This window comes from Phascolarctos cinereus, unplaced genomic scaffold, assembly GCF_003287225.1.
Source record: "Phascolarctos cinereus isolate Bilbo 61053 unplaced genomic scaffold, phaCin_HiC Scaffold_2;HRSCAF=192, whole genome shotgun sequence".
NCBI classification, from domain to species: domain Eukaryota; kingdom Metazoa; phylum Chordata; class Mammalia; order Diprotodontia; family Phascolarctidae; genus Phascolarctos; species Phascolarctos cinereus.
The window spans coordinates 77,631,155-77,644,700 of record NW_027555625.1 but is presented as its reverse complement, the minus strand read 5'-3'; the positions used below and the strand labels follow the sequence as shown (position 1 = coordinate 77,644,700).

The window sequence follows — 13,546 nt, the reverse complement described above, 5'->3', positions numbered from 1 at the left end:
TCCTTGATACGATGTTTGCTGCCTGAGAACTCCAGGAGAAATGCCAGGAACAGAAAGAGATCTGTACACGATGTTTGTAGATCTGGCATGTTTGCCAGGGTTCTGGACAATGTTCTCATGTTTTCCCAATCATCAACAGAATGAAACAAGGCTGTGTACTTGCTCCCATGCTTTCCATATGTTTTCAACCATCTTGTCAAATGCCTTCAATGAGGATGAACATGGCATCAAGGTCAGTTACCACACCGATGGTAAATTCTTCAACTTGAAAAGGCTACAAGCCAAGACCAAAGTGGAGGGAGTGTTGGTGCATGATTTTTTGATTACAGATGACTCTGCACTCAATGCAGCCTCTGAAGACGAGATGCAACAAAGTATGCATTGTTTCTCTGCTGCTTAGGATAATTTTGGCCTAACAATTAACACCCAATCCATCAGCCAGAATCACACCATCCATATGTGAAACCATCGGTTACAGCAAATGAAGAAGTTTTGAATGCTGTGAATAAGTTCACTTACTTTGGCAGTATACTTTCTAGGGATTTACACACTGATAATGAGATTGACACAGGCACTGTTAGAGCTACCTCAGTGTTTGCAAGGCTCCAAAGGAAAGTATGGAAGAAAAGAGGCATTAGACTGACTACCAAACTGAAAGTGTACAGAGTCTTGTGCTGACCTCTTCTGCATGCCCGTGAAACTTGGACAGTATATCAGTGCCATGTCAGAAAACTGAATCGCTTCCATCTGAATTCTCTTGGGAAGATTCTGAAGGTCAGGATAAGACACCAGACACCGAGGTCCTTTCTTGAATTAAACTGCCAAGCATTAAAACTTTACTGCAGAGAGTACAACTCCAATGGGCTAGCTGGGCTAGCCACATTGTTCAAATGACAAACATATGCTTGCCAAAAAGGTTATTTTATGGAGAACTCACACATGGCAAGTGCTCACGTGGTGAGTAATTAAAAGAGGTGATACAAGGACGCTCTCAAGGTCTCTTTTAAGAACTTTGGAATTAGGGGCAGCTAGGTGGCACAGTGGATAGAGCACTGGCCCTGGAGTCAGGAGGACCCAAGTTCAAATCCAGCCTCAGACACTTGACATTTACTAGCTGTGTGACCCTGGGCAAGTCACTTAACCTCGACTGCCTCATCAAAAAGGAAAAAAACTTTGGAATTGATTGTGTGATATAGGAGACACTGGCACAGGACCACCCAGCATGGCATGCCCTCATCAGAGAAGGCACTGTGCTCCATGAGCAAAGCAGAATTGTAGTAGCTCAAAAGAAACGTGAGATAAGCGAACTTAGAGAATCTACCCCAAATATGTGGTAGAGCATTCCAAGCTCATACTGGTCTCATACAGTCAGACACACTGTAACTTGACTCCAACACAGTAATATCATTTTGGTCCTCTTCAAGAATGAAGGACAACCACCAACTATTTTGTAGTTGCACATAATCATTGTGCTTGTGTCTCAGCAGGTAGGACCCCTAATATTTTATATGCTTCGTAGTTATTTTAAATTGAAATTTTTTCTCTAGTTTTTCCTGCTGAATTTTGTTGGTAACAAAGAAAAATGATGATGATTTATGTAGGTTTATTTGATATCCAAGAACTTTGCTGTAGTTATTATTTTAATTTTAGTTGATTTGTAGGGTTCCCTAAATAAGCCATCATATCATCTGCAAAAAGCAATATCTTTGGGGGGGTTTTGCCTGTCAATTTCTTTTATTTGTCTTATTGCTATAGCTAGCATTTCTAAGACTGTATTAAACAGTGATGTTGCAAATGGAAATCCATGCTTTGCCCTTAATCTTATTTTAAAAAATCTTATTCTTTATCCCCACTACATACAATGCTGGCTCTTGTTTTTAGGTACTACCTATCACAAAGGAAAGATCCATCCATTCATATATTTTCTAATGTTTTTTTAAGAGAAATGGGAATCACATCTTTTCAAAAGCTTTTTCTGAATCTATTAACACAATCAAATAATTTTTGTTTTTTAGCAATAAGGTGCATTGTATTGATAATTTTCCCAATCTTAAACAACCCTGCATTAATAATATAAATCCAATCCTGATCATAGTATTAAAACTCTGTAAATTATACATAGTCACCTTGCTAATATTTTAATTTTTTGAATCAATGTTCATTAGGGATATTGGTCTATAGTTGTCTTTCTCCATTAAGATGGCTTGAAGCTTAACATCAAAAAAAAAAAAAACCCCTAAGATCTTGGCAAATAGTCCCATCACTTCCTGGCAATAGAGGGAGAAGAAATGGAAGCAGGGTCAGATTTCATATTCTTGGGCTCAAAGCTCACTGTAGATGGTAACTGCAGCCATGAAATTAAAAGACATTTGCTCCTTGGAAGGAAAGCTTTGGCAAATTTGGACCGCATACTAAGAAGGAGACAGCACTTTGCCCACTAAGGAATGTATAGTGAAAGCTATGGTTTTTCTAATAGCAATGTAGGCTATGAAAGTTGGACGATGAGGAAAGCTGAGCATTGCAGAATTGACGCTTTTGAATTGTAGTGCTGGAGAAGACTTTTGAGAGTCCCTTGGACAGCAAGGAGATCAAATCAGTCAATACTTGAAGCTAATTCAGACTATTCATTGGAAGGTCGAATATTGAAGCTGAAGCTTAAATACTGCAGCCTCATAATGAGAAGACAGGACTCATTGGAAAAGACCCTAACATTAGGAAAGATTGAAGACAAAAGGAAAAGGGGATGGCAGAGGATGAGAATGGATAGATAGTGACATGGAAACAAGGAACAAGAACTTGGACAGCCTTTGAGAAATAGTGAAGATTCATGGGGTCACAAAAAATTAGACACAACTGAACTGAACAACAATAAAACATGCCTACGCTTGGTTTAGGTATCAAGACCAGATCTGGATCACAAAAGGAGTTTGGTAGGACCCTTTCTTATCCATTTTTTTAAAACAGTTTGTGCAATATTGAAATTTGTTGTCCTTTGAAGGCCTGATAAAATTCACTGTTTACATCTGGTAAATATGTCATCTCAAATTTGGTTTTGTTGTTTATTTTTTTTCCTTTGGGATCATTTGTGGCTTGTTCAATTTCTTTTTCTAAGATTAGGTTAAGTCCTCTGTTTCTTGTTCTATTTTCTGAACATTATATATTTCTGTAAATATTCTTCCATTTAAATTAAATCATAGTTTTATTAGCATATAATTGGCAGAATAGCTTCTAATAATTTCCTTTACTTCTTTATTTGTTGTCAATTCACTTTTTTTCATTTTTGATAATGAAAACTTGTTTTTCCTTTCTTTAATCAAAACAGCCAGTGGTTTATCTACTGTTAGCTCTCAGTTTTTGTTTTCAATTTTATTAATGTCTTATTTGATTTTCAGGATTTCTATTTTGGTTTTTAATTGGTTGGCTTCCTAGTATTTTTAGTTCAATGTCTAATTCATCCATCTGTTCTCTTTTTTGTTGAGGAAAACGTTCAGACATATAAATTTCCCCCTAAGGACTACTTTGGCCATATCCCAAAACATTTTGGTATGTTGACTCATTGTCATTATTTTTAACGAAAATTATCGATTGTTCCTATGATTTGTTCTTTGACCCACCAATTCTTTAGGATTAACTTATTTAGTGTCCGATTAATTGTTAATCATTTCTTCAGAGGCCTTCTTGCCTTCCTTTGACTAGTTTAGATTAAAATACGATTCAACCATCATCCATTCCCCCATATCTCCTCCTTGTTTCTATAGTTTTCTACTTACACATCCTAATAATGTGAGATCATTTCCTCCAATTTTCCTCACCCTTTCATTTCCTAATGTATCCTTTTCCCTCCCCTTTCTTATTCTTGTGTAAAATATGGAGAAATAAGAGCTAAGTGAAAGCATAATTAAGTGAATTCAAAAATGGTTAATGGAAATACTCAAGGGCAATTCACAGTTCAAATTTGTAGCAAGTCTCCATTTAGGCAGCCCAGAGATTGATACTTTGCCCTATGCTGTTTATCATTTTAATCAATGACGTATATAAAGCCATGAGTGGTACGCTCATCAGCTTTGCAAATGAAATACAGTTGGACAGGATAGGTAACACCTTAGATAACGGAGTCAAGATTCAAAGAGATCTTGTCAGGCTAGAACACTGGACTGAATCCAATAAAGATTAATATAATGTAGTGATAAATGTAAAGTCTTACTGCTGGTTTCATAAAGTCAGTTTTACAAGTAGGCTATAACATGTACTCGATTCTGAAACTGGACATAAAAAATTCACAGATTTTAATGGCCTGTAAGCTCATTATGACACAACAATAGATCTGAAAACTAATACAACCTTAGGGCTACATTTAAGACTAAGGAGTACTAACTACCTGTCTATACTAACCACCCTGGTCAAACCACATCTGAATTATTGTGCTCTCTTCTGGGTGACATTTTCAGAAAGATAATGACAAACCAGAAGGTAGGCAGAAGAAGGCAACCAGAACAGTAAAGATCCAGGAGCCCATGCCACATAAGCATTGACTGCATAATGCAGAGATCACTGGCATCAACATTTTACATAAACCACATGAAAGGGAGAAGGAACATGCACACTGTCTGCAAGTACTTGAAGGCTCTCTAGGAAAAAAAGGATGAGACTTCTTTGTCTTGATCCCAGAGAGCAGAACTAGCTGCAATAAGTAGATGAAGCAGAAATATGAAGTTAGGTTTCCTTAAAAATAAGGAAAGACTTCCTAAAAATTAGTCATCAAAAAATAGAGCAGGCTACCATGGGACACAGCGGCCTGCTCCTGACAGGAGGGATTCCAGCAAAGGCTAGGTGTCCACCTATTGATTATATAGTTGAGATTCAAATTCCAGGACAGAATGGCCTCCAAAGTCCCTTCAAATGCTATGATGCTATGATCTTTCAAAAGTACAAGTCTGCTAAGCGCATCCCCTGCTCAAAAATCTTCAGTGGTTTCCCCACTGCAGCCAGGATAAAATATAAAATTTCTAACCTGGCATTCAAGGCCCTCCACAGTCTACCTCCAACTAACCTTTCCAGTTTTATTCTGCATTACTCCCAGGACTCTACATTCCAAGCAAACTAAGACTGCTAGGTTTGTTTTCCCAAACTCGGCACGTCTTCTAACTATGTGACTTCACAAAACAGTTTCTGATATCTATAATGCTGTCTCCTTCAAGTCTGCAGAATCCTTCACTTTTTTTAAGGCTCTGTTCAGATATAAAGTTCCAAATGAAACCTTTCCTGATTACCATGAGCTAACATACCCTCTCCCTCCTCAAACTGCCTTTAATTACACTTATGTATGCACATCATAAAACAACCTGTTCCCACATAGAAGGAAAACCCCCTGAAGTTTGGGACTACTGCATATATGTCTTTGAATTCATGACACCTACTATGATGCCATGTATAGAGAAAGAACCTAATAAATGTTGATTGAGGTGGGAAAAAAAAAAAAGATGTGCAATGCACAGGAAACAAATTCAGTTTACATGGTTTCCTTTTGATATATGCATAATATGTATCCAAAGTAAGGACGAATTTTGCAGTAAAGAAAACTATGACATTCAAAACTAAATATCCCAAATTCAATTATTTACCAGCATCGTGTGTGTGTGTGTGTGTGTGTGTGTGTGTGTGTGTGTGTCCTCCATTTAAAAAAACCGTTTTCTTACCCACTCTTGTAAAATGCGTGACACAGCTTCATTAGCTCTTGCCATGTTCCTGCAGGCCAGGATGACCTGGGCGCCATGGAGGGCAAAAGACTTGGCTGTTTCAAATCCTACGGTTTAAAGAAAAGAAAAGAAAGAACAAAGGATGTATATATCAGCAAAACACCAGCTTAGCTGCCCCCGGGGTGGTCATGACCTAGAGCTTGCCATCAACATAACTCTGATAATTTTGTGATCTTGAACTTGAAATCATTCTCTCTGATCATAATTTCCTTTGTTCCATCTCTCCCTCCCATCACCTAAACCTATTCTCCATCACAGGTCTGACCTTATTACTCTCCAGCTCAAAATTCTTCAGGGGCTCTCCCAATTTCTCTAGGACAAAAAACAGTCCTCCAACACTGGGCTCCCACCGATACTTCCAGCTACATCATATTACTTCCCTTAAAAAAAATCCACATGGCAGGAGAATTATCCTTAACATCTGTTCCATGAACTCAGCAGGCCATCTTCCCTTTTCATGCCTTCGCATCAGCTATCAGCTCCCCCCTCACATCTCTGTTTCCTTAAATCTCCAGTTTCCTTCAATGCTCAGATTAAAGGGCGATTTATACGTGAAGTCTTTTCTGATACCCTGGTGCTACTGTTCTCTGACTCCTCAAATTATCTTGTATTTACTCAACTCCGTGTCCCTCTGAAACCTCTCTCCACAACAGAATGCAAGCTTCTAAAGAGTAGGGAGTCTCATTTTTACCTTGGAATTGCCAAAACATACCAGAGTGCCTAATCCAGCAGTCACTTAATCAATATGAAATGAACTAAATTATAGTCTATCAAAGAGCTTTGTGAGATATTTCAATAAATTACAACTTACATTTATTCAGAGCTCATTTCCAATTAAAGGGAATTTCAGAGTTGAAAAGAACCACAGAAGCTTTCTAATTAACCTGTTCCTTTAAAATTTTTTTGCTGTTCAGTCACGTCTGACTTTTCATGGCCCCATTTGGGGTTTTCTTGGCAAAGATACTGGAGTGGTTTGCCATTTCCTTCTCCAGCAGAACAGAGGTTAGATGACTTGTCCAAGGTCACACAGCTAGTACGTGTCTGAGGCTGGATTTGAACTCAGGTCTTCCTGACTCCAGGCCTGGCACTCTTTGCACTGAGCAACCTAGCTGCCTCCTGTGCCTTTAAATAAATCCCGTCTAAACACTCCCAACAAGTGGTCACCCAACCTTTACATAAAGATAGATCTCCAGTGAGGGGTAACAGAATACTTCCTGAAGCAGACCACTATGCTTTTGTTATCAGCTATACCTGTTGAGGAAGCTTTTCCTTACATCAAGTTTAAATCTTCCTCTCTTCTATTTCTACCCACTGCTCCTAATTAAGATCTCTACGGCCTCCAAATATTTGAAGATGGCTATCAAGTCCCTACATTTTTCCCCCAGTTAACCACTCCTCAGTTTACTCAGCTCATACTCCTATAACACGGTCTCAGCACACCTAATCATTCTATTTTCCATCTTCTGAATACTCTATCTTCTCACGGCCGTGACTGAAGCTCAATACAATACTCCAAAGTACTGTATTTGTGGTCAAAAGACCTGGGTTCAAACGTCAGTTTATGAGCTGTGTGACCCTGGTCACTTGCTCTTTCTGGAGTTCTGCTTTTCTGTGCATTAAATCATGTTACACCAAAGGCCTTTAATTTCTCCTTTAGCTTCAAATCTACAATCCTATGGTCCAATCAGAGTGTGAGCAATTTTTTTAAAATGCCTGTTAAGCCCGGAAGGTCACCGCGCGAAGGAGGTGGAGGTGGCGGCCGGGGAGGGCTGAGAGCATCGCGGTCAGGGTCCCTGCGGTGTCGCGGACTAACGGCCGCCGGGGGGGCCCCGGCCTGAAGCGGAGACCTCGGGCGGTGGACGGAAAGGAAGGAGCGGAGCCATGGAGGGCAGCGGAGGCAACAGCAACGGGACCTCGGGAGGCCTGGCAGGGTTTTTCGCCGGGAGTGGCTCCGGGATGAGCTACTCCAACGCCGATCTGTCCCGAGTTCCCCTTACTGGTATGAGTCCTCTGTCTCCGTATTTAAATGTGGATCCCAGATATCTTATACAGGACACAGATGAGTTTATTTTACCCACTGGAGCCAATGAAACACGGGACCAGTTTGAATTGGCATTTTTTACCATTGGAGGATGCTGTATAACAGGAACTACATTTGGAGCAGTGAATGGTTTGAGGCTGGGACTAAAAGAAACACAAAAGATGGCCTGGTCCAAGGCAAGAAATGTACAGATTTTAAATATGGTAACCGGGCAAGGGACACTATGGGCTAACACTCTGGGCTCTCTGGCTCTGCTCTATAGCACATTTGGTGTTGTCATCGAAAAAACACGAGGTGCAGAAGATGACATCAATACAGTAGCATCTGGAACCGTGACAGGAATGATATATAAATGTACAGGTGGTCTTCGTGGAGTAGCAAGAGGTGGTCTGACAGGACTAACCCTTACTAGCCTGTATGCATTGTATAACAACTGGGAGCACATGAAAGGTTCCTTGACACAACAGTCACTTTAGAGCTTATACTGAGAACTGAATGGATAGAGGACACATCAAAAGTTCCCCAGGTTGATTTGTAAAAATCAATTTGGGGCAATATTCTGATCTACCTACATTCAGTATGAAAAAAAATAACAGGATCTTTTGTACTGTCACGAAGATCACTGGCGCAGTTTACCAGGACTGGCACTTCTTCCAGCCAGTAGTGTTGGACCCAAAAGCATCTGATGCCTCATTGAGTAGCACAGTCATTGTTTTCTCCTTTGAAAACTTTCTGCTGCATGTCCACTCTCCACTACCCCTGAATTTTTGAAATAAGACTTATTCCCAGATTCAGGCCACGTAATTGTCAGCATCACACCCACCAAGTTAATTATTTAATGATTTATTGTGAACTAAAATACACTGCTTTATTTCCAATAAAGAGTGTTCTAGAACCAAAAGCCATATCAGAATAAAGATGTGTACCATTTTAAGGTGTCTGTCAAAAAAAAATAAAATAGAAAAATAAAAATAAAAATGCCTGTTAATTAAGTAACTGGTTGCATACGGCTCAAGCATAGTAGGATTACCATCACCTTATTCTGGACACTATTCCACTCTTAATTCAGATTAAGACTGCATTAGCTTTGGTAGCTATAATATCCACAATGCCTCATACTGAACTTGCAATCCACTAAAACCTCCAGATCTTTTTCAGACAAACTGTAGAAATTGTGGTACTGCCTTAATGCTGCCCAACCCATCTTCAGGCCTCCCTGCTCCTTCCCTAATTTAAAAGTCAGATTCTTCCTTTTCCCCAAAGTAAGCATAGCACTGCATATCACAGATTATAAACTGACCTAGTGTTCAGGTCAACCTGAATTTTTCTACATAAAAGTTCAGGTTTTGACCTGAAATCACCTTATCCCAAAGCTGCTTTATCAGCAAGACATTCTCATCTATTAAGAGCTTGGTATGGGGACATATACCCATAATATATTGTAAATAGGTGTCAATTTGGGGAAAGATTTCTATAACCTTAAAAAGCTGATATACTATGAAATATACATTATGGAATCTCACTATGGCCCTTCTGAAAGTACTTGTACAGATAAATCAATTGTATTAAAAAGCAGGGAGGGAAATGTAAAGATAAGCAATAAAGGAAAGGATACAGGAAAGGAAGGGCAGAAGCAAAACAAGCGAGAGAGAAAAGATGTCGGTCAGTCCTATGTAATTTTAAAAAGGTAAATGCAAAGAGAACTGGACTTGTAGTCAGAGTATTGAATTTAAGTCTCAAGTCCTGGATTTTCCACTTATTAACTAGTTAACTAACCCTAGGGAAGTTACTTGGTTTTTCCTCATCTTGAAAATGAGGATAATAATACCTGTATAATATAAATTACAAGGTTATTTTCAAGAAAATCCTGTAAACTGTAAGGCACTATATAAATGTTACTTACTCATCATCATCATAACTCTCCAAATTTCCCTTCCAATAATTAATTCATTTTGGTTTGAGGCTGACCGTGGGTTTTTTAAGTAAATGTCAGTGAAGCACATAATGTACCTCCAGGTCTCTAAACTGACTCAACAGCCAAGCCGAACTACACTACTTTAAAGAAACATGGGTAAGAAGGCTATTATTTCGAAGACTGTCTTCTGTCCTACATTCTAATCTATGTTTTAAAAAATCTGAACTGTTGATGCTAATAGCCCATACTTCAATTCAATTTAATTCAACAAGCATTAATTCACTGCCTACAAAGGCATTGTGCCAAGCACTGGAGACAGAGGCACAGATAGAAAAACACAAGATACCCTGAAGAGAGAACAAGAAACACTTCAAGTAGGAAGTAGTACCTAAGCTGATTCCTTAAAGAAGCCAGCAACACTACAAGGTGAATGCTAGGGGCACATAAAAGTAGGCATGGCCTTTGCAAAGGTCAGAGGCTGAAGGATGAGCTATCAAGTTCAAAGAACAGCTGTTAGGTCACTACGACTAGAATGTAGAGTGCACAAAGGGAAATAATATGAACTAAATCTGAAAAGGTAAGTAAACTCCAAATGTGGAGCACTTAAATGCCAGGCTAAAGAAGCCATGTATAATTCTTGGGGCAACAGAGAGGCACTGAAACTTCTGAGCAGTGGAGTGGCCTGGTAAAATTTGAATCATAGGAATATTAATATGGCAATTGGATGAAGGATGGATTGGAAAGGGGAGAGTGTGGAAATAAAGAAACTGATTAGGAGGCCATTGCAAGAGTCTAAGTGGGATGGTGAGGGCAGAAATGAGGGGAGTGCCTGTGAGACTGGAGAAAAGGGAGCAGACATGTGAAATCATTCAATTTCTCAAAGAATTTCAAATACTGACTCTGTGCTCATCTAAGTCAGGCTCTTCTTCGGTAGGTCCAGAGGACATAAAAATATATTCATAGGAACGTAGTGTTAGAGCAGGCGGAGACCTCAGGGGTCATTTGGTAAAATCCCTTGATTTTACAAATGAAGAAAAAAAGGCCCAGAGAGGTGAGTTGACATGCCCCACATCACACAAGTGGCAAACAGCAGAGCCAGAATTTAAATCCATGTCCTCTGATTACAAAGCCAAGGCTCCTTCTACTATTCCACGCTACGAAATCCCAAGGTGGAGATCAGTAATCAGCATCAGTGGTGCTGGGCAATGGCACCTAGTTTTAATAGTGGTACCTCCAGGATTCAAAAAGTACTCAGATCCTTTAGGGGAAGAAACAGAAAACAATAACCACAATCACAACAACAGAATTTGTAGGCCAGCTGTTCCAACACCTGATGGAAACAAGCGCCCAGAAGAAATTTTGCTGACTGATGTGCTACATCAATCAGCCTAATGAAATGCTGACAACCATATGGAATCAATGTAAAGTGGCCAAAAACTGCTTCACTTTCAATTCAAAAGAATTTACCCACAATCATAATAGGTAAGAGGAAAAAAACAAGAGTTCTGGATAGATTTCTAGATCCCTTCTGAATTTCCAACTAAATTAAATGATCATGCTTGGTTTTGTTCCTTTTTTGGTGAGAAAAGAACAAAAAGAAAAAAGAAAAAAAAGGAGTATCACAACATTTGGACAACATTTATCAGCTTCCATTCACACCTTGACTGAATCAAGAAAGAGCCTTAGAACAACTTAGGCACAACAGCATTATTATAACTGTAATTAACTTGCAAAGCTTTTCCAGATTGCAAGTATTATTCTCTCCACTTTATGGAAAAGGAAACTGAGACACGGAGTAGTTACCCTCAAAGTCATCTCTTACAGAGCTTTGACCAGGTTATTTCCCTGTTCAAAAAGCTTGGATGACTCCCTAATGCTTGTAAGATAAAATATAAGTTCACTGACAATTACAGCTATGATCTGCTTCCAATCAGAATGGTATGGTGAGGCAGAAAGAGGTCTAGATGTGGAGTCAAGCATAAGAACTAAATTTAAAAAAAAAACTAAATTTAAATCCCACCTCCAACACTTATTAGTTCTGTGATGACGGGCACTTATCTATAACTCAGTTTGCTCAAGTATAAAATGAAGATAACTATACCTGTATATGTGCATTAGAATATTAGATTTGGAGTTGGGGAAGAATCTTTTCAATCTTGCCCCAAACTCTTTGTTGTTTTTCAGTTGTTTCAGTCGTGTTCTACTCTTTGTGACCCCATTTGGAGTTTTCTTGGCAGATACGTCATTTCCTTCTCCACCTCGTTTTACAGATGAGGAAACCGAGGCAAACAGGGTTAAGTGACTTGACCTGAGTCACACAGCCAGTAAGTGTCTGAGGTTGGATTTGAACTCCTGAAGATGAGACTTCCTGATTCCAAGCCCAGAACTTGGAACGGCAAAGCTATTTTGTTGTGTGTCCACAGACAATAAGAAAGATAATTTCATGGGATGCTTGGTTATTTTTTATTCCAATGCTTATGATAACATTTGCCAAAAGAACACCATGAAAATAACTGTAGCTAATATGCCAACAGGAGTTGCAAAAACATTAAGAGATAAGAAAATTCTGCAAAGAACTTGACAAAACATTCCCATTTAAATTATATTCAAATTGAAATATAATAATACAAATTAACAGTTTAATACTAACCAAAAAAGGGGGCATAGGGGAAGACAGTAAAAATACTAAGAAATCACAGTTTACTGAAATAAGAAACTTTCTTCAAAGGAAAGTGCTTTGTAAATATTAAAAAGCTATAGAAATGTGATGTATATTTTAAAAGAGAAATAAGCCAAAAATGTAAAGACTACATGAATTCTAGATAAGCCTCACAACTTTATTTCATTAATATTTCCTTCAAAAAAAAGAGGAAGAGGCAGCTAGGTGATGCAGTGGATAGAGCTCTGGCCTTGGAGTCAGGAGGACCTGAGTTCAAATGTGGCCTCAAACACTTGACACTTACTAGCTGTGTGACCATGGGCAAGTCACTTAACCCTGACTGTTTCACCAAAAAGCAAAAAAAAAAAAAAAAAAAGAGGAAGTACTGGTAAGCATCAAAAAAGATTGAAAAGAAAATGAAAATCAATTTTTTTTAACTGACCATTTTAACCACTTATTTTGGAATCAATGGTTATCAGTGTGGAAATCATTTCTAAATAAGCCACATAGTTTACCAATGAGTTGCCAAATTGGGGGAAAAAAAGATATGGGATACAATTTCGTCAATTCCAACATGACCTATTTAAATGAGTCACTGAAGCTGGAAAACAAATCTAAAATATATCTATTGAATGTCAAAGAAATTTAACTGGGTGAATTAGCTAAGAAATTACTCTAACAACAAACACCTGATTTAAGGCAAGAGCGGAGACTGTCTAACACCAGTTTAGAAAATAGGGGGCATCGAGGTGGCGCAGTGAATAGAGCAACAGCTCTGGAGACAGGAGGACTTGAGTTCAAATCCAGCCTCAGACACATTAAAAACCTCTCTAGCTGTGTGACTCTGGGCAAGTCACTTAACCCCAATTACCTCATCAAAAAAAAAAAGAAAGAAAGAAAGAAAATAAACACATTTGTAAAAACTTACAAAGAAGAATGTTAGAAAATCATGAGCCATATTGCCTTATAAAAAAGTGAGTGAGGAAAAGAAATTAATATAAAGTTTGATGAGAGACCTAATTGAATCATATCATCTCAAGAACATTTAAAAATGAAACTAGGAGGACAACAAACAAATGAAAATTGAAAAGATATGTTGAGATAGCAAATTATTTTTTCAATTATTGACAGAGGAGACCACACGTATAGAGTCTAACATCACAGACCCAAATAAA

At 38.6% G+C, this 13,546-nt stretch overlaps 1 protein-coding gene and 1 pseudogene across 4 annotated transcripts in view; one reads left to right on the top strand and one right to left on the bottom strand.

Moving 5' to 3' along the window:
• WWOX (WW domain containing oxidoreductase) overlaps positions 1–13,546 on the bottom strand; it is a 1,215,541-nt gene that overhangs the window by 1,120,197 nt on the left and 81,798 nt on the right. For all 4 annotated transcript variants that reach the window (XM_078149467.1, XM_020964860.2, XM_020964866.2 and 1 more), the window contains exon 5: positions 5,697–5,803. In XM_078149467.1, coding sequence (XP_078005593.1) covers positions 5,697–5,803 — 107 coding nt within the window. The remainder of the gene's footprint in view (positions 1–5,696; positions 5,804–13,546) is intronic.
• Positions 7,569–8,715, top strand: LOC110193210 (mitochondrial import inner membrane translocase subunit Tim23 pseudogene; annotated as a pseudogene).